We start from the raw sequence: 20,461 nt of genomic DNA, 5'->3' as shown, positions 1-20,461 counted from the left end.
GAGCAGAACTGGGTGTAAGCAGCCAGGATCGGTTTCTCAGTTGGTTCTGCATAAGAGGATGGAATCTGCCGCAAGACTTTCTACGCGCAATGGGATGAATTGCGGCGATCTCATGGCTGTGAACTGCGCAGCCGCTACTTGAGTGTGACCACCCGCTGCGCGACCGACCTTTTCTCCCCATCCTTCCATCCACCCATATTGAGCATGTCGCTGAAGCTGAGGGTCAATAACATTCTCGCCATGGGGGGCGATGTTGCAATTCCAGTCCTCACCGTTGTCAATACTGCCTCGGGCGTGTTCCCTCCCCTACAGGCTGCCACCAATGCCGCACTCTTCATTCTCACTGAAATCAAAGTTAGTAACAATTTATACCGCACCTGGAACGGAAGTTGACAATTTGCATTGTGTAGAAGTTCAAGGGAGATAAGGAAGAATGGGAGCGTTTTGGAAAGTGTATCGCAGACGCCATGGTCCATGTGATAGCATCCATCGATTCGTATGATGCGTTTAATGATGGGGTTAAGCCGTGGATGAAAAGCGTCACGGAGCTGAGCGAGTAAGTAGTATCTGCTTCATGCAAGCAATCGCCGTCGCATAACGTACTTTGTAGGGCGTTGCAGCGCATTCAAATCGAAATCGATGGATTGACGATGGAAAGACGGTCTCGTATCCGCAACTTCTTCTCTCATATAAGGAATCGCAGCAGGATCGATGATTTAAAGAAAGATTTTAGCGGGGCCTTGGCGTTGTTCGGGGTAATTTTGATCCTCGTCGGTTATGTTTCTGCTCTGATGTCATCATCGCAATCACATAGCTGCGGACAGATTTGACAGTTGGCGCAATAGCAAACAATCTAGATCGGTTAACTCGTGGAGTGGAGGACTCTTCAGTGCTGAATGAGCTTAAATATCCCATTATCGCCCATCACGATTCAGCTCAGGCGTGCCTGAAAGGCACTAGGACCAATTGGATTCAGCGTATTATGGCCTGGTGCCGTAACACGGACGATAGTGAGAATCGTGTATTTCTGCTGAGCGGCGTGGCCGGTGCCGGCAAGACATCTATTGCGCTCTCAATTGCAGAGAAATGTGAAAGAGAAAGGATATTGTCGTTAGGCTTCTTTTTCAAAGCGGGCGAGCAGTCGTGGCCAGATCGTCTATTCAGTGGCATGGCTCGATCTCTAGCAACCCACGACCCAGCATACCGCACCTCCCTCATATCGACTCTTCAGGAGAACCCAGCTCTCTCGACTGCCCCGTTTGCAAAGCAATTCCAGAAACTAGTGGCTGAACCTCTCCTTCTCACAACATCGCCGTCTGGCCGTCCTATGGTGATCGTTATCGATGCGTTAGATGAATGCGACACGGAAGCTCTCCCATGTCTTGCCGATATACTCCGGAAGGAAGTGCCAAAACTACCGCCCAACATCAAATTTTTCGTCACTTCGAGGCAATTTGATGTTGTTGACCGTTATCTATCACTCAATTACCCTATCATTCGCCTCACCATCGATCTTTCGGACGATGCTAACATGCATGATTGTGCTGTTTACATCCAATTGCAACTACGCGAACTGAAGGATGTGCATCCTGGTCTGGAAGACCAAATTGGTGACGAGGGTGAATTGGTCCAAAGCATACTGGAGCGGGCAGATGGCTTGTTCGTTTGGATCAGCACCGTCTTCCGTTACCTGAAAGTCTCCGGCGGTGATCCTGCGAGGATTCTTAAGAAACTTCTCAATGCTGGTGTCAACCGATCGAAGGCCTCTGCTGAGGAAATGATGGATAGGCTGTATGCGAGCATTTTGGAGAAGTGCGATTGGAAGAACGACGGTTTCGTGTACGACTACCCGATTGTGATGGGAGCAATTCTAATCGCACAGAAACCACTATCTGCTGTGGCTTGGGATGCCATTTTGTCACCATTCCTGAACTCGTCTGTCAGATATACTTTGGCTGGACTTGCACCCCTCATCTCAGGAGTTGGGAATCCTGGCAAGCCGATTCGCATTATGCATCAGTCTTTTCGTAGATTTCTAATGGGAATCGATTCACAATCACCCACCCTTCATCGGTTTAGAGTGGATGCGAAAAGGGAGAACGCCAGAGTGGCCCTACGCTGCATCGAAATATTGAACAAGGATCTTTCCACTGTGAAGGACTTAGGGCAGATTGGGGATTTCTCCCAAAAGGCTAGGATACCGTCCATTCCTCGAGGGGTGTTGTCAGGACACGTACATTACGCATGTCGGTATTTGGTGCATCATCTCAACCAAGCCCAGGAGCCGCTGGGGGCGCCCAATGGGTCTGTTCACACGTTTCTCAATGAGCGAATAACTCATTGGGTTGAAGTCTGTGTGAGGACGGGAGGGTACATTAGCATATCATCGTTCCCTGAATGGGTCAAGGTACGGATCGTTAGTAGCGTTCATTTTGGGCTCTTGTTCAGTTTCATGTTCCTTCAGTTGAGCGTCGATCGGACGTCAAAAGAAGTCATTCGCATGCTGGTCAAAGTCCTTGGCAATGTGAGAGGGAATTTTGCATTCTTTTCAAGATTGCAGGAGGCATATGAATTGGCAAATGATTCTGTTGCGCTCTGCCGTTGCCTTGTGTCCGTGGAATCGGAATCCTACACTCCAGATTTGGCTGAAGCACTTCAAAATCTCCAAGCATCACTTGACAAACTCGGGTGGCGTTCTGAGGCCCTTGCGGCGATCGAAGAAAGTGTTGGACTCTGGCGTAAGCTAGTTGCCATCCATCCAGCATCATTCACCTCTGAGTTGGCTCGAGCGCTTGGGTATCTTAATGTGTCACTCGATAACCTCGGACGACATCCCGGGGCGCTCACGGTGATCAAAGAAAGTGTCGAACTCTGGCGCGGGCTAGTTGCCATTCATCCAACATTATACACCCCGGATTTGGCTCGAGCACTCGGGTCTCTTAAAGGGTCACTCACCAAACTCGGACGGTACCCTGAGGCCCTTACGGCGATCAAAGAAAGTGTCGGACTTTGGCGTGAGCTAGTTGCTGTCGACCCAACATCACACACTCCGGATTTAGCACGAGCGCTTACGTTCCTTCAAGACTCACTTGGTAATCTCGGACGGCATTCCGAGGCGCTCATGGTGATCCGAGAAAGTGTCAAACTCTGTCGCGAGCTAGTTGCCATTCGTCAACATCATACACTCCGAATTTGGCTCGGGCACTCGGGAACCTTAGAGGATCACTCATTAAATCCGGACAGTTTCCTGAGGCGCTTACAGCGATCGAAGAAAGTGTCAATCTCTGGCGCAAGCTAGTTGCTGTCCACCCCACATCACACACCCCAGGTTTGGCTCGAGCGCTCGGGTATCTTCAAGGACCACTCGACAGACTTGGACGGCATCAAGAGGCGCTTGTGGCGCTTGAAGAATGTGTCAAACTCTCGCGCGAGCTCGTTGCTGTCCACCCAATATTACACACCCCGTATTTGGCTCGAGCGCTTGGGTATCTCAAAGTATCACTTGAAAAACTCGGACGGCATTCCGAGGCGCTTGTGATGATCAAAGAGAGTGTCAAACTCTGGCGCGGGCTTGTTAACGTTCATCCAACATCATACACCATGGACTTGGCTCGAGCACTCGAGATTCTTAAAGTATCACTGGACAAACTCAAACAGCGTTCCGAGGCGCTCACTGTGATCGAAGAAAGTGTCAAACTCTGGCGTGGGCTAGTTTCCATGCATCCAACGTCATACACCCAGGATTTGGCTCGAGCACTTCGGAAGCTTCAAGTATCACTTGATGGTCTTGGACGCCATTCCGAGGCACTCCTTGCACATGAAGAAAGGCTCAGACTCTTGCGCCAGTAGCTGTCATGTAATATTACCTATTACCTTGCTTGCTAGGTCTCTTGCATGTCCACAATTCATGGGAATTCTGCAAATGTATTGACCGTTTTTCTGCACATGTCCTTTCCTTCAACTCTTGCGATGGATCTTTCTGGCTCATTTGTCCCGCAATGCTGTAGCGCAAATTTAGGCCCCAAAGGTGTGCACAGGATCCACTGTAACCTAGGGTCACCATGACAATATGACAATATAATTCGGACCACTTTCACTATAGTACCACTCAGGTGGTAAGGCAAGCCACCTGGCCCTTCTGCAAACAAACCATGTCGATTGTTATCTTGAGTGCTTGTCGTAAATGGCGTTCCGGATAAGGCAACCCGGTTTCCAGCGGCTCACTCGTAGTACAAATGTAAGATAGAAGCGGGAATATAACTCACCGCGTTCCGAGCTGTTGTTTCTCCTGATGTTTCTAGTCACGGAAATAGCAGTCCTCTACTTTCCGCTGATATTTCTGAACTGGGACTTTTTCGATGTCTCCGATCAGAGTGCTGTGATTTCTGTTGTTGTTTCTCTGAGCACTCCGATTTCTCCAGCAATTTCCGTTGTTGTTTCTTATGCGATATTCTGAACATGGAATCGCGCTTGAAAACGGGTCTTGATGCTCTAAGTCCACCTTACTGGTGTGTGCTTCCAACATGTTCATGCAAAGCATGCTGTTTACATGAACTCTGATGCTTCAGAAGATATGCTTATTGTGCGGGAAATTTAGATGCTCTGTTGATTTATGCTGATAGCCAGCACAGAAGTCTATCATTGGGGTCTCGTCTCAATCGTCGACGATTCCGGTGGTCCACACTGACATAGCACAGGTAAGTTGGGTGTTAAATGTTATACATGTTTCTCATCTCCCTTCACTAGGGAAAACATGACCCCCTCCTCCACATCGATATTCAGGCAACTTGGATCAATCACATCTCACAACTTTGCAGGGTTAAGAGGTACTGCTTGCAGGATTGCATAATCGTGAGATCATATAGAGCGAGGTTATGGGACCCTGTCAGAACCGTGCGAAGGTTCGCCGAGGGTAGCTGTAGGCGACCGAGTGTTGCCCGCTAGTGGTAAAGGCGTCCTACACCTGACCGAGCTTTAGCGAGGGATAAACCCCACTGATCTCGAGGCCGAGGCTACTTAGGCGAGTGAGCCGGGATTTTGGCTTCAATGACTCTAGGAGGAGCGTTGCGCCTCGTTCTCGACGCGGTCCTGATACTTCAGAAGGTCGGAGGTCTCACGGGGACAGAGGTAAGCTTTAGGGGGTAATTCTAGTTGATTTCGAACTACAGTACAAGCATTAGTTACAAGCCGTATATAAGCGCTAGGGAACTGAATAGGGAATAAGTCGCCAGATCTCGCGGAGATTGCGGGTGGAGAAAAGAAGCAGGAAAACAAACAAAGAGCACGTGTTCAAGACAGTGAAGGTCAAGCGTGACCTTCGCCGCGAGATAACAAGGTGCGGCGAAACATGGAACAACGGGTCACGGCGCTCTGCGCTGTAGGTGGGATAATTGCCCACGCACAGACTCGGCTCGGATACCCACTTCCACGATCAGAAAACAACTTTCATTCACGGGACGACTCGGTACAAATTTGGTATCCAAAAATAGTCCTAATTCGTACGATTCTGACGATACCAAGAATGTCCCAATCGGTGGAGATTTGACGGAGTTCCGTGTTGGAGAAGTTAGGCACAGCAGGTCACGGGCATGTGCGGGCGTGGGAATCTCAGGCGGCAACCCAGAATTCCAGCCTCACTCGTTCCCACGGCGTCTAATAAATTGGTAAAAATGCTCATTGGCTGCGTGAGAGTTATCTCCGGCTACATTTCCAATTTAGGATCTTAATTCCGTAAATCCGCTGAGAAATCGCTTATTTTCTTTTATTTTCATATTTCACCATCATTTCAGTTATTGATTGATATTCTTTTATTGATACTGTTACCCTTTTTATTACTTCGCCTAATAAGGTATGCAGGTGCCATATGGTACCAATATTTCTCATCAATTATTCTAAAAATAATTGTTCCTTATATCCTGTACATACCGGATTTTGGAATAGAAGTTCTCCCCTCCCCCATTTTCTCTAAGGTGCTAGGACACGCTAGAGAGGGTGTGAGTGTGTGGAATTCCAACAGTAGGAATAAGGGCAGTGATCTAGCTCACAACGAGTGAGTAGTGGACGCTGAGCCCGGACCTTGCGGAAATCCCGGAGAACCCACCACGGAGTTTCAGGATCGAGTCAAGTGAAGTTTAGAGAGAAAGTAGAGGTTTAGGGAGAGTTTGGCCCCACGAGCTGTGTCGGCATAGAGAGCTGCGAGCCCTCTTGCAGCGCCGCTAGGTTGTTCAACGACAAAGAGGAAAGGTGTTGTGGAGAGGTGGCGGGAAGTGGTTAGACGGCGACGGGCGGCGAGCGGAGTGTGCGGGGAGTGTTCGGGCGTGGGAGAAGGTCAGGGAGGAGGTCGTCTGGCCCCGGGGAACGCCGGGTCGTGACAGACCCTTTTGATGTTTGTCACTTTCACCTCTCACCATGTGATGCCCAGCTTACTTGCTGTCAGGGCCCGGCCTCTGTCCGGGGGTGGCCCTACCTCAGAGCTGGACACTTGCGGTGTCCCAGGCAGCCAGGTGCTGGATCCTACCCCAAGCTCCTCAAACTCACTAAGTGGGGATTGAGTTGAGAAGAAGGGTAAGTTTCCCTATTCCCTGCTTGGCTGCTATAAAAGGGAAATGTACTGTACAGTTCATAACATGACTAAGGGTGGAAGCCGAGCATGTTCCTGTGATGTGGAAAAGGTGTCACATGGGTTAAGGTGAGTTGCTCGCCTTGACCCACGTGATTTTTCCCACAGGTTCGCGTGCGGGCTGTAGTTGTGAGAGGTGTGTAAAGATGGGAGGATGAGGGAAGTGGGGGGAGGTCAGGGAAGGTGGTTCTGGGGTTGTATGGTCAGGTGTGGTTGCCCTGACACTTGCTGTCTCATTTCATAGTCAAATGGGCCTTGGTTCATAGTTTACTACAAGCAGTTCTTGGAGCCCGTTGTAATCAGGGATGAGGCAAAATGTTCACTGGAGAATCGTCTGAGTCCTGAGCTGTTACATGCTCACTGGAATGGCTCTTTCTTCGGTGTTCCAGATTGGGTTACGCAAGGACGATGGGCATATAGCAATAACCCCCATCGTGTCTTCTATGAGATCACCGAGTTCAAGCTTGTTCCCAGAGCAGCAGGGCTCTGTATAGCCCATCATTGATTGACATCTCATTGAGTGAGCAGAACTTCATGTGGCAAGAGATATTGTATTGAGCCCTGGTATGTTCCTGCAATTATGTTGTGCTATTCAGGCTGATAGCTTGCTAGATACATACATTGATGGGTCGCCTCTGGGATTATTTGGTTCACTATGTTCTTGCTGTGATTGAAGACCCTGAGTTTACCCATCAAAGCTTCCTTCCCAGTGATCTGTGGATGTTAGAACCAAGTGGATTTGGATGACTCCGGAGTGGAATCGGAGACTTAGCATGGAAGGACCTCGGCCTCAGCGACTCAGGTGGAGCGCTGTGCCATTGCTGGTTGTCCTGGGGGTCCCTAATTTCGGATCTAGCAGAGGGAAAGTCTCTTGGGGGAATTCAAGTCGGCAAGGAGGAGGTGGCAGAAGGGAAGTAGGACTCTGGAAGTCAGGTTTGTGTCAGGGATGCGTCCGGGGTGGAGGGGGCCCGGCTGTAGCGCCCAGCGGAGGGACCCTCTCGGGGGACGAAGTGGGCGCACGTACTGACGGGCCCGATCTGGGACTGTAGTCCCTGGCCACTTAGACTGAAGTGGAAAACATGAATTGTTATTAAAAGGAAGAACTACACTACTTACCTGAAGTGGAAAATGTGAGAAGAAGGTTACTTCTTCAGTTCCCACTTCAGGTACATTTATGTACATGCGGCTTGGGTCACATGACGGGTGCCACATCATCTATGGAGAGGGCCGCAGCCATCCGGGTATCCCCGCGGGGGATCCCGAGGGCGTCCGCTGCAGGTGCGCATGCTGGGCGTAGCGGGAAGTCGTCCAGGGTGTCCGAGCCGGACGGGTCAACAGTACAATGATACAAGGGAAGGTGGTCCGTGTAAATAGAAAGAATAAACAGAAAGGGAGAGTGAAATAAAGGAGAAAGAGGAAGGAGGGAAGAGGGAGGAAAGGGAGGAAGGGGAAGAGGGAGGAAGGACGGGTAGCGGGGAGCGGGTGAGCGGGTGAGCGGGTGAGGTGGGCCCAGGTGGGCCCGGGTGGAACCGGGTCAGGCGGGTGTGCCCTGACATCACCCCCTCCTTAAGCCGCTTCGCCTCGAAGCGGCCAGATGGTTCTCTCTTTCTCTCCCTGGGGCTTGGGGGTGCGTCCTGTGGAATTCCTCGATCCGGTCGGGGGCATGGGCTAAGTGGTCCCATTGGAGCCATTGGTTCTCTGAGCTTGGCCAACCAACGAACTTTACCAGATACCAGAGTTTCCGGCGTAGCCACTTAGAGTCCAATACCTTCTCGACCTCATACTCTTCTTCTCCATCTACAAGTTCCGGACCTGGGCGGGGGTCAGTGGGTCGTTCTGGGATATCGTCTGGGCGGTGTGGTCTGACGTTCGTTACGGATACAACCGGGTGGATTCCTTTCTGGCGTGCGGTAAGTTGGAGTTTGACGGCAGCAGGGGAGACGACTTTGACGATTTTGAAGGGGCCAAGCCATTTGTGGTCCAACTTTTTGGTTGGGCGGTCAGTCGTGTAGTTTTGCGCACTGAGCCAGACTCGGTCGCCTTCTTGGTACTTTGGGGCTGTTTCGCGGTCTCGGCCATAGTAACGGGCCATCTCGTCCGCTGTGTGTTCCAGTGCGGCCTTCGCCTCTTGCATTTTCATCATCCTCGATGAGAATGCGTCAGCAGCTTCCACCTCGGATGTGCGTGTGGGCTCTGTCCCCATCCTGGGGTGTTGGCCGGTGTCGAGTTCGAAAGGAGTTCGGTGGGTGGATGAGTGGATGCGGTTGTTGTAGGAGAATTCCGCCAGCGGAAGCCAGTCGGCCCAGTCGTCTCGTCGGTGGTTGACGAACACCCGGAGATAAGCTTCGATCTCTTGGTTGACCCGCTCAGTCTGTCCGTCTGTCTGGGGGTGGTAGGGCGTTGAAGGGGTCAGTTTGACGCCTAGAAGGTCCGCGAGCTCTTTCGAGAAGCGGGAGACGAAGGCGCTCCCTCTGTCGCTGAGGATCTCCTCTGGGAGCCCGTGGTGCCTCCAGACGTGCTCTAGAAAGAGCCGTGCAATACCCTCCGAGTCTACGGTCGTCACGGTGGGGACCGCGTGGATACGCTTGGACAGGCGGTCTACTACCACCAAGATGGCATTATAGCCTTTGGACTCTGGGAGCTCTCCCACCATATCCACTGAGATCACTTGCCAGCGGCGGGTGGGGACCTTGTTTGGGGTGAGCTTCCCAACTTTTCGTGAGGGGAAAGATTTGACGCGGTTGCAGGTGTCGCACCTGCGTACGTACCACCCAACATACTCTGCCATCCGGGGCCACCAGTAGTCGCGGGAGACAAGTTCCAGGGTTTTCCATCGCCCCAGGTGTCCCGTCGCCCGCGCATCGTGGTGTAGCCGCACAAGATCATGGCGGAGTTGGGGGTCTTTAGGGACGTACACCCTCCCCCAGTACAGAACTAGTTCACCCTGCCTCTCCCATTCGTCCGACCTTAGCGTCCCTTCTCCCAGCTCTCGCATTGCCTTTACCACCTTCTCGTCGTGGTCCTTTGCTTTGCGTATCCGCTCTAGAATTCCTACCTCCTCTCCCTCTACCGAGATTCCCTCTGTTGCACAAGCCTCAAACCAGGCTGGTTGGAGGAGGGTTAGCCCTTCGTTGTCGTCCTTCCCTTTCGGGTGGTCAGCGCGACGGGAGAGTGCATCCGGTTTTCCCATGAGCTTCCCGGGATGGTGGACAAGGGTAAAGTGGAAGCGAGAGAGGAAGAGGGACCACCTAGCCTGGCGTCGATTCAGCCTCTGGGCCATCCGGAAGTACCCCAGGTTACGGTGGTCGGTATAGACCTCAACTTTCTCCTCCGCACCTTCTAGGAAGTGTCGCCACTCTTCGAGAGCCCGGACGATCGCGAGCATCTCCTTGTCGTACACCTCGTAGTTACGCTCCACGTCTGTGAAGCTCTTGGACATGAACGCCACCGGGTGGAACTCCCCATCGGGTTGGAGCTGGGAGAGGACTGCACTGGTTGCGAAGTTGGAGGCATCACACTCGAGCCTGAAGCGGCCCGAGTCAGTGGGGAAGGAGAGGACTGGGGCAGTGGTGACAGCTTCCTTAAGGGCGCGGAAGGCATTGTCTTCGTCTGTGCCCCAGTTCCAAGCCTGGGTCTTCCGGGTCAGCTTGTGGAGCGGGCGTGCCTTTTCAGAGAAGTCCTTGATGAACCAGCGGTAGAAATTTACGAACCCCAGGAAGGACTGCACCTCCTTCACCTTGGTTGGGGTGGGCCAGTCAAGGACTCCACGGATTTTTACGGGGTCCATCGCAATGCTACCCTCTGAGATGACGAGGCCGAGGTACTCGATCCGGGTCCGCTCGAATTTGCACTTCTCCGGCTTCAGGAACAGCCTCCTCTTCCGTAGCGTTTCCAGGACCTCCCGGACGACCTTCCGGTGCTCCTCTAGGGTAGCCATGAAGATGAGGATATCGTCCATGTAGCAAATGACGACCTCCCGGTCGATGAAGTCCCTGAGGATATCGTTCATCATCGTTTGGAAGGTCGCAGGGGAGTTACACAGCCCGAAGAACATTACCGTGGGCTCGAACAACCCTCGGTTGGTTGCGAACGCTGCCTTCCACTCGTCCCCATCCTTGATCCGGACGTTGTTGAACCCCCAGCGTAGATCCAGGGCGGAGAAGTACTTAGCGCTCCGGAGGTGGGCGAGGACGTCTGAGATCAGCGGGAGTGGGTACGAGTTCTTTACGGTAATCTCGTTCAGCTTCCGGTAGTCCTGTACTAGGCGTAGTGACCCGTCTTTCTTTTTGACAAAGAAGACTGGTGCCCCCATTGGGGACTTGGACGGTCGTATGCGCCCGTTCTGCAAGTTCTCGCACAGGAACTCGTCCAGCTCTTTCTGTTCCGGCCGCGAGAGGGGGAAGGTCTTTCCCCTGGGCAGCTTGGCGTCTGGTACCAGGTCTATGGCATGGTCCCAGGGCTTCCGGGGGGGAAGCTGGTCGAAAGCTTCCTTCGAGAACACGTCCCGGAAGTCTTGGTAGTGCTCTGGCACTAGCATCTCAAACGACGCAGGTTCTGCACCTGGGTCGCGGGCCTCCTGGGCCATCCGCTGAGAGGGGGTCGTGGTGGGTCTTAGGTCGTGTCCCCAGCCTGGGGGGATGATTGCAGCGTAGATCCCGTCCCCAGGCTCTAGGGCAGGGTCTTGGTCCTCTCGTGCTTGTGGCTGTCTGCAGGAGGACGGGCAGCGAGACATGACGACCTTCTGCCGTGCCCAGTCCACCTCTGGGTTGTGGTGTAGCAGCCACGAGTGACCAATGATGAGGGATTGCTGCCCGAGGTTTGCGACCATGAAGCGGGCTCGCTCTGTGTGCCGCCCGAACATCAGGAGGGCTTCCAGCTCCTCAGTTATGGCTCCATTCTCGTTTGGGGTCCCGTCGACGTTACGGACAGGGATAGGTTGTGGGAGTGGGGTTGTCTCAAGCTTGTGCTTCCGGACGAATTCGGGGCTCACGAAGTTCCCGGTGGCTCCTGAGTCCAGGAGGGCCGATACAGACACTGATGCGAGTGAGGTTAGGGTGGTCAGTTTGACCGTGAGGTTAAGGGACCAGGGGGATTGCTTGGAAAGAACGTAGATAGCGGGCGGGGATACTGCCACTTCGGGCATTCCCTCTGTGGTCCTTCTACTCTCACGGGTTGAGGATGCGGTTTTCCTCTTTTTCTTTGCGATAACTCAGTGAAGTTTTGGCATTGGCGCTGCCTTACGCACGCTGCGGTATTTACACGAGCTATCCTCTACGGGCGGCCGGGACGCATCCCTCACTGGTCGCCTTCCTGAAAATCCCCCTGAGTCTCTGTTTCCAGCTCTGCTTCCTCTGCCTCTGGTCCTTCAGTCAACTGCCTTTTCAGCCCTTCCATCAGTGCCCGTAGGTCTTCAGGGTGGAGGCGTCGTGCCCGGCGGACCTTGGGGTGTGGGCAGTCTTGTTGGATGTGCCCCGGGGTGTTACAGTTGTAGCACCGCCTCTGGTCAGTTCTCGAGCGGTCGAGATCCATTGGCTGTGGGCCCGCTCCCGTTGTGGGGCGGGCTGCTGGGGTAGGAGGTGGAGGAGCAGGTGCGAGTCGAGGGGGCGTGGGTGTGGGTCGTGTGTGAGGTGGGGTCACGGTCGACAGGGGTCGGGTTGACAGGAGCGGGGGTTTGGGTGGAAACGCACGCGGTTGGGTGGCTTGGAAGCGTCGCCACTGGTTGTCTAGGAGGGTGGCCTCGCGTTTCCACTCTGCCCAAGTAGTGGGCATGGGGCGGAGCCGGTATATGCTCTCCCGGAGGCGGGAGTTAATGGCCTGCTCGAAACGGTCAACCAGTCCCACATCGCCCAGCCTCGAGGCGGGCCCCAGTATCTCGAACTCTTGGATGACCTTGTCCACAGAGTCGCTTCCCTGTCGGATGGCTGCCAGCTTCTGTCTGGCCGTGGCCTCCCGGTTCGGGTCCTGGAACATGGCATCGAGTTCAGTGTTGAACTCGTCCATGGTGAGGGAGGGGGATCCAGCTGTCAGCAACGTGATCGTGCGTTGCATTGCCCATGCCCCTGCAGGTCCTCCTTTCATGTAGGACAGCACCAAAAGAATTTGGGAGAGGGCGGTGGGGAATTCAGCCACGCGAACGTGGAAGTAAATCCCGCACTCAGCCTTGAAGCGGTCCAGGTCCTCACTGGCTCCTGAGAAGGGAGTGGGGGGGGGTGACCTTGGGTGGTTTGGGTCTGGGCGCAGGAGCGGGTGCAGGGGCTGGCGCAGGAGCGGGTGCTGGAGCAGGTGGGGGTGGGGGATGGTTGCGGGCCTGGCTCTCCACAATGGCTTGGAGCTCTTGGAAGCGAGCTAGCAGCTCCTCATACTGCTCTTCTGACACCATGGCTGGGGAGGCAGGGGAGATAGGGGAGGCGGGGGAGACAAGGTTGAAACCTTCTTCTGCTGTCAGGGACGCGTCCAGGGTGGAGGGGGCCCAGCTGTAGCGCCCGACGGAGGGACCCTCTCGGGGGACGAAGCGGGCGCGCGTACTGACAGGCCCGATCTGGGACTGTAGTCCCTGGCCACTTAGACTGAAGTGGAAAACGTGAGAAGAAGGTTACTTCTTCAGTTCCCACTTCAGGTACATTTATGTACATGCGGCTTGGGTCACATGACGGGTGCCACGTCATCTACGGAGAGGGCCGCAGCCATCCGGGTATCCCCGCGGGGGATCCCGAGGGCGTCCGCTGCGGGTGCGCATGCTGGGTGTAGCGGGAAGTCGTCTGGGGTGTCCGAGCTGGACGGGTCAACAGTACAATGATACAAGGGAAGGTGGTCCGTGTAAATAGAAAGAATAAACAGAAAGGGAGAGTGAAATAAAGGAGAAAGAGGAAAGAGGGAAGAGGGAGGAAAGGGAGGAAGGGGAAGAGGGAGGAAGGGGAAGAGGGAGGAAGGGGAAGAGGGAGGAAGGGGAAGAGGGAGGAAGGGGAAGAGGGAGGAAGGGGAAGAGGGAGGAAGGGGAAGAGGGAGGAAGGGGAAGAGGGAGGAAGGGGAAGAGGGAGGAAGGGGAAGAGGGAGGAAGGGGAAGAGGGAGGAAGGGGAAGAGGGAGGAAGGGGAAGAGGGAGGAAGGGGAAGAGGGAGGAAGGGGAAGAGGGAGGAAGGGGAAGAGGGAGGAAGGGGAAGAGGGAGGAAGGGGAAGAGGGAGGAAGGGGAAGAGGGAGGAAGGGGAAGAGGGAGGAAGGGGAAGAGGGAGGAAGGGGAAGAGGGAGGAAGGGGAAGAGGGAGGAAGGGGAAGAGGGAGGAAGGGGAAGAGGGAGGAAGGGGAAGAGGAGGAAGGGGAAGAGGGAGGAAGGGGAAGAGGGAGGAAGGATGGGTAGCGGGGAGCGGGTGAGCGGGTGAGCGGGTGAGCGGGTGAGGTGGGCCCAGGTGGGCCCAGGTGGGCCCAGGTGGAACCGGGTCAGGCGGGTGTGCCCTGACACCTGCTTCCAGGACTTCGGAAGGGGCGCCCAAAGTGGCTGGGAGGTGCTGGTGGCTTACCTGAAGCCAGAGCAGAGGGTGCGGTCGACTGCGGAAGGTGGAATCGCAGTCGGATGCCAGGTGCTAGAAGTCGGAGCTGGACAACAGCAACGTGGAGTCCGAAATACTGTTAGAACCAAGTGGATTCGGACGACTCCGGAGTGGAATCGGAGACTTAGCATGGAAGGACCTCGGCCTCAGTGTCAGGGACGGCTCGAGGAAGGCAGGGGTAGCGGCGTAGCGCTCGGCGCTAGCGGCCTGGACGGCAGCAGGGCAGTGAGACCGTATAGTGGGCAGCCCTCACTCAGGCTTACGTCCCTGTGTGGCTTCTTAGGCTGAAGCGGGAAATGCATTGTTATTAGGGTCGGAAGCTAGACTAAACTAGGGTACTTGCCTGAAGTGGGAAATGAGAAGAAGGTTACTTCTTCGGTCCTGCTTCGGCTTAGTTTATATACATGTGTGAACGGGTCACGTGGAGGTGCCACGTCACCCTCGGACAAAGCCGGGTTACTGCGGGTGGCTCCATGGTCGATCCCGAGTGTTGGAGGGGAGATACAAGTAGGAGTGTGCGGTGTGTCCGGTGTTGCGGTGCCCCTATGGGGTGCTCAGCGTCGGACGCGTCCGTGCTACAAGTGTAGGAAAGAAAGAGAGGTCGTCCGTATAAAGATAGAAAAGGAAAAAGAGAAGAAGGAAAGAAGAGAGAATGAGAGGATGAGGGAAAAGGAAAGGAGGTGGTGGTGGTGGTGTGCCCTGACAGTATGTTACTTTATTGTACCTTAGCTCTAATATCGATTTGACCATGACCTCTAAGTCCTGACCCCAACAAGGCAACCCCAGTAAGTCTGAAATGAGGGCCAAGAGACAGCTAGGGGGCACAGCGCTCCTTTAGAGTCGCTGAGGCCAAATGCCCTACCCTCAGGCCTTGTGTGTGGCACCACAGCCATCGTGGCCTATAGCGGCCCGCAACGGTGACCCTCGGTGCCGACCCCAGACCAGTGTCTAACACTCAACACTCAAAACTAAACGACAGACCGACCAACCAAGAAGCTTGACCACAGATGAATTGGCCCCTTCCAGATTGTCAAGGTGGTATCCCCAGCAGCAGTAAAGCTACAGCTTACGGCCCATCAAAGAGGAATTCACCTGGTAGTCTCGGTCTCAAACACCCGCCCCTATGCCCCAGACAGAATCTCCGAACGCCATGCAGACCTGCTCCCTGGCCCGGACATCGTGAATGGAGAAGAGGAGTATGAAGTGGAGAAAATCCTGGATTCCAGGTACCGGTATGGACGGCTCTGGTACTTCGTCAAATTCTCTGGCTGGCCAAACTCAGAAAATGAATGGCTCCCCAGAGAGAACCTGGAGAACTCCCCAGACCCCCTGAAAGAATTCCACCAGGCCCACCCAGAAGCCCCCAGACCAAGGAGGATAAAGGAAACCCCCCAACCACGGACCACAGCCACTTCAAGGTGAAGTGGCATAGAGGGGGGGTGATGTCAGGGCACCCAACCACACCCCAGAACCACCCTCCCAGACTTCCCCCACTTCCCTGACCTCCCCATCCCTACATATCTCTCACAACTTCAGCCCGCATGTGAGCCCGCAGGAAAAATCACGTGGGTCAACGCGAGCAACTCGCCTTAACCCATGTGACACCTTTTCCGAGTCGTGGGAACATGCTCGGCTTCTACCCAGAGTCACATTACGAACTGTACAGTACACTTCCCTTTTATAGTAGCCAAGCGGGGAATAGGGAGACTTACCCTTCTTCTCAATTCAATCCCCGCTTAGGCAAGTTGTAGTTACCCTCTGTAATACATGACAACTCAATCCCCACTTAGTCCCTTCAGTGAGTTTGAGGAGCTGAGGACAGGGTCTAGCACCCAGCCACCCGGAACACTGCACACACCTAGGCCTGAGGTCGGGCTGTCCCCGATTGAGGACTGAGCCCTGACACTACCCGCACATCCTATATACATGTATCTACATGATGTAATGCGGCTTTATATTATACAGGTTATCTATGGTACTGAAGTGCGACTGCAGTCGCACTTGATGCAAAGTATGCAAAGGACAGACAATGTGTGGGTACACATTGTAAGTCCTTACACTTGGTGTACACTATGACCAACTCACATTTGGTGATGTTGAGTCATTGTCAGGGCCCGGCCTCGGACTCGGAGGCTCCCTGACCTCAACCCCCATCTGGCCTGTCCTCACACTATGCGGGGCATGAGATGTATAGTAAAAGGAAAGATAATATACACTTGCCTATGCGGGGCATGAGATGAGAAGAAGGGTAAAGGTCTCATCTCCCCGCATGGTTGCTATATAAAGGAATGGGTCACATGCCCACAACTATACAGCTCCTAGAGTTGTGTAGTGTGACCCGGAGGGAACATCCAGGTGGCAGTGCCCAGTAAGCGTGGGAACGTTCTGGGCGAGCTGCTCGCTCAGAAAGTTCCCACGCTATCCCGTGCGCACATGTACACAACACACAAAGGCAACAACAAGGCAACAGTCAAAGAATAAAAGGGGGTAAAGTAGGTGGGGAGTCCGGGGCACCCTAAGGCAGGGTGCTGAACCCTGACAGTCATGTGGCATCTTAGATTTTTGCCAATTACCTTTCTTGGTGACACCCATGCCAAAGTCAGTGCGCATTCATAGCACCTGACTATAACTGACGAGCGCCACCTGAAGGGGCAAAACCCACCACTCAACCCACTGAGAAGCAAACAAGCACCAGTGGACACACATCTCTTGCACGCAGTAAACCTCATTACAAGCAATCTTAGAAATCACTGTCAGTGGTGTTTGCACGGCAGGACGAAGGTCCCAACAACAGACTGCCCAACAACTATCTCTATTATGTATTTGGCTCAGTTGCGGGAGCGATTCAGACACCACCAATGTCAGAACCAGCTACATACAGACCAATCACCGAATCACAAATCCTTGACTCCTTCGACAGCAGTTGTTACACCAATGGCTGGTATTGCTCGGCAGTATCTTGATCACTGAGAGTTCCAAAGCACAGTTAGAATATAGAAAAAAGATGGAAACCACCCCTTGCCTGGGAGGGAGAGCAAACACGTGGTAATGAGATCACCTGCGTCCTTGGCACTCTTCGAACATCATACTGCCCACATCGACTGAAAGGTGCTCACTGTGAATCATTAGGTCCAGCAGAGTATCGGAACGTACTGTTCCACTCACCTGAGTGCAGCCAACTCAATGGGCAACCAGATACATAGGTAATGACCAATATGGAACCAGCATGTGGTGCGCCAGATAATCGGAGTTGTGCTAATGAGCCCGTGGTGGTGCAAGCACCCGCGGCCTTGAGGTTCTTCAAAGATGCGCATCATTTTTGGCTGGGGGGGAACATGAGTTCACCTTGAATGCTGCCTTTAGTAAGAATACCAGAACGCTTTGTGGCCGTTCAGGGGTAACGCAAGGTTGTCTGCCAGGAACATGGTACCAATGACCGACCCTATAACCTGGATGTCAGATGACACCCATTTGCAAAGGCTCCGAGGTTATAGAACTGCAGAAACGTAGCTGTGCCAGCTTTCTTTTGCAATGAAGCCCTCTATAATGAGTTCGCATATTGGTATGAGAAGGGGATGCGAGCGCATGCGCTAAGTTTTCGATCCAAACCTTTTGTCATGAAGGGGTGAACCAGTAGAATGATAGTACACTGGCTGAACTGAACAGTGATGCACACCGCAAAGGGGGGTCAAGAGTTGCAATGATGTCAATGTTATTGAATTCCGGGATACAAAGTTATATATGTCAACACAATCAGAATCTCCCGAAACGATACACAAGGCGGGGCGAACATCATTGTGTACAGAACCAGTTCGAAAACTATTAATCATCCAAAGCACTCTCTTTTACTCCTTCATCATTCAAAGTTGCGTCAGGAAAGACGCCAATAGATCTCCTGCAGTTAATCAGAAACCAATCATAAATGCAATGGAAAGCACTGACATGAAGATGTCCTCCTCTTTTCCTTTACCCTTTTCAACCTGAACCACCACCTCCTTCTCTGATGCCATCTTTTCCTCCACCACCAAGTTCTCCGCAATCCCGGAGGAAGCGTATGCATCATCATTACTTTTTTCTGAGATCGTGTGAGATGAACATTCACTGGGCGCAGAGCCACACATGAAAAATGGACCACGCTTCTTGACAGGTCCAGGTTGATCACCGTCTGCCGACCTTTTTTTGCTGGAGGAAGTGACAGTCAAAGGCTCGATGGATAGCGCCTTGATCTGACCAACAACTTGAACAGCTGTCCAATGAATTTGGAAGGAGCGTATTTCCCCTTTGGTGGTATTGCGTGCACGCGTGCTGCATCAAACGACTCCAGTCTTTACTCAGCACAGCAATGCATCACACTTACAAATGCAGAGACACCGTCCCGATGACCACCATACCCTCAGTGAACAGCATATCCAAACCATCACGCGGAATGTCCAGTCCATTGTCATCGAAGGCGTGAAGGTCCACCTGGTACTTGAACTCCCTCTGTGTCGCCAGAGACGGCAAAGCTCGGCGAAAATTCCCTTCGGGGTCCCATTGCAGCTCAGAAGGCACGGAGGGGAGAACCGGTTCCTTAACTGGCACACAGCTCTCAAAGCCCTCATCTAAAGCAAAACATGCCAACCTCAGAATAACCCCCGCATCAACGGCAAAGCTTGTATCACAGTACGCACCTTTTTCCAACGCCACAGACACACTTACTTTCTTGGACTCTGTCATATCCATCCCCGGCCATCGACTTCCAGTCCCTCCGATCCCTCCGTTCCAACTCCGCTCCTCCCTCACTAACCTCGGAGCCCCCGTATTCCGCAATCCTCTCGGCGCCCCTCGATGGTCACCACCCCCTCATTTCAATTTATTACCTACGCCTCCCTAAGTACGGAGCCCCGAAGACTTCCGGACAGCTCCGACGTCCGCTAGCGCACCCCCGCCTCCGCTGGGCAATACACTTGCCTGCCCTGCAGAGTCCACCTTCGGGCTTATCCCTCCTTTCCGTTTCTGGGTTATCGCCTGCCTTTCCGCTAACCCCGTGAACCGACTCATCGGTAATATTCAGTCGGCTAATGGTTAAACCCCGTTAGCTCCGCTCCGTTCGGTTCCGCCAATTGCGGACCCGTCCCCGCTGTAACCATATATATATCCCACTTGTACATAGGTTACGCCCCAGTAGAAAAATCAACTAGAGTTACCCCCCTAGGTTCTAATTGCCAGTCAGTAAGTTAGGGCACGGACGTGTCACTAGGCACAGCGCTCTTGGCAGAAGTCGCTGAGGCCGAAGCCCTCCGTTACGGAGACACTCCTTCGTCTCGACCCTGGTCTCTGACAGACTCTTTCGTTGGACCATTGCGACTCTCCAAAAACATGGGGTGCACAATGCGAAAGTAGGGTCCATTTTCGTCATCCAAGTAAACCCACCCAAACTCATTCTCTCTGATTTCAACGGTGTCTTCTATTAGGCAGTCAGCAGTGCTGTGAAAAATGACGAAATGAAACCCGATACCGTCACAATGCAGTCCTAACCCGGATGCATTCTTAATTTTATTTAATCCTCGAATTTGATTCGTGAACAATGTTTTGATAGAACGTGGTGCCAAAGGAGGGATACTTAAATGAATCTGGTACTTCGTCACATTGACTTTTGCATGCTGGAAAAGAATTCAAAACAAACAGTCCAAATCCATGAGAACAAACGAACCCCTTGTTCATGCCAAGCGGTAAAAGGAGCAGCATGTTGATTACCATAAGGTCCCACTTCGGCATTGGAGATCACCCCGAAGAAGCTGAATTCTGCCAGCACATTGCAGTCGGACAGAGATACCCAGGACCCACGAAGGGATTGACCATTTGCAGAGGCAGCGCTCTTATAAGTCACAGTTTCTGCGTTAATTGAACCCAAAAAGTTCTCAGATTGGGCATGAGTAAGGAGGCGCGAGATGATTCCGGAATCCATAGAGCAAATAGTAACACGCTTTTGTTAGACATTGAGGGGAGAGTTGAAGCTGATGACGATGGAGATGAGCGACCAGAATCACAATGTGTCAGGGACTTGTCCGGGGTTGAGGGGGTCCGGGTGTAGCGTCCGGGACCGAGAGCCTGGCGGGGGGCGGATCGGGTGTGCGTACTGACAGGCCCGATGCGGGACAGTGGTCCCTGGCCACTTAGACTGAAGTGGAAAGTTGTTATTATCATTATATACATGCGGCTTAGATCACATGACGGGTGCCACGTCACCCTCGCACACAGCCGTAACCACCCGGGTGTCTCCATGGGAGATCCCGAGGGCATCCAGTGCAGGCGCGCAT

General features: G+C 53.3%; 3 protein-coding genes across 3 annotated transcripts; 1 reads left to right on the top strand and 2 right to left on the bottom strand.

The window, feature by feature from the left end:
- Nucleotides 1–204: 204 nt before the first annotated feature.
- EI90DRAFT_3119848 (uncharacterized protein) lies at nt 205–3,849 on the top strand (the record flags this gene model as incomplete). The annotated part of the gene is made up of 6 exons (XM_039063254.1): nt 205–354; nt 411–556; nt 611–755; nt 815–2,407; nt 2,465–3,160; nt 3,244–3,849. The coding sequence occupies 6 exons, from the start codon at nt 205–207 to the stop codon at nt 3,847–3,849; spliced, it is 3,336 nt and encodes a 1,111-aa protein (XP_038919416.1).
- Nucleotides 3,850–17,984: 14,135 nt separating this feature from the next.
- EI90DRAFT_3119845 (uncharacterized protein) lies at nt 17,985–18,884 on the bottom strand (the record flags this gene model as incomplete). Its single annotated transcript, XM_039063253.1, has 4 exons — nt 17,985–18,057; nt 18,105–18,467; nt 18,520–18,763; nt 18,833–18,884. The coding sequence occupies 4 exons, from the start codon at nt 18,882–18,884 to the stop codon at nt 17,985–17,987; spliced, it is 732 nt and encodes a 243-aa protein (XP_038919415.1).
- A 560-nt stretch (nt 18,885–19,444) lies between these two features.
- Nucleotides 19,445–20,109, bottom strand: EI90DRAFT_3119844 (uncharacterized protein; the record flags this gene model as incomplete). The annotated part of the gene is made up of 3 exons (XM_039063252.1): nt 19,445–19,608; nt 19,660–19,804; nt 19,855–20,109. 3 exons carry the CDS (start codon nt 20,107–20,109, stop codon nt 19,445–19,447), a joined length of 564 nt encoding a protein of 187 aa, XP_038919414.1.
- Between the last annotated feature and the right edge of the window lie 352 nt (nt 20,110–20,461).

Source organism: Cantharellus anzutake, assembly GCF_015039405.1.
Source record: "Cantharellus anzutake strain C23 chromosome Unknown EI90scaffold_11, whole genome shotgun sequence".
Classification (NCBI taxonomy): domain Eukaryota; kingdom Fungi; phylum Basidiomycota; class Agaricomycetes; order Cantharellales; family Hydnaceae; genus Cantharellus; species Cantharellus anzutake.
The sequence above is the reverse complement of the archived record's forward strand: the minus strand, read 5'-3'. Positions and strand labels throughout refer to the sequence as shown.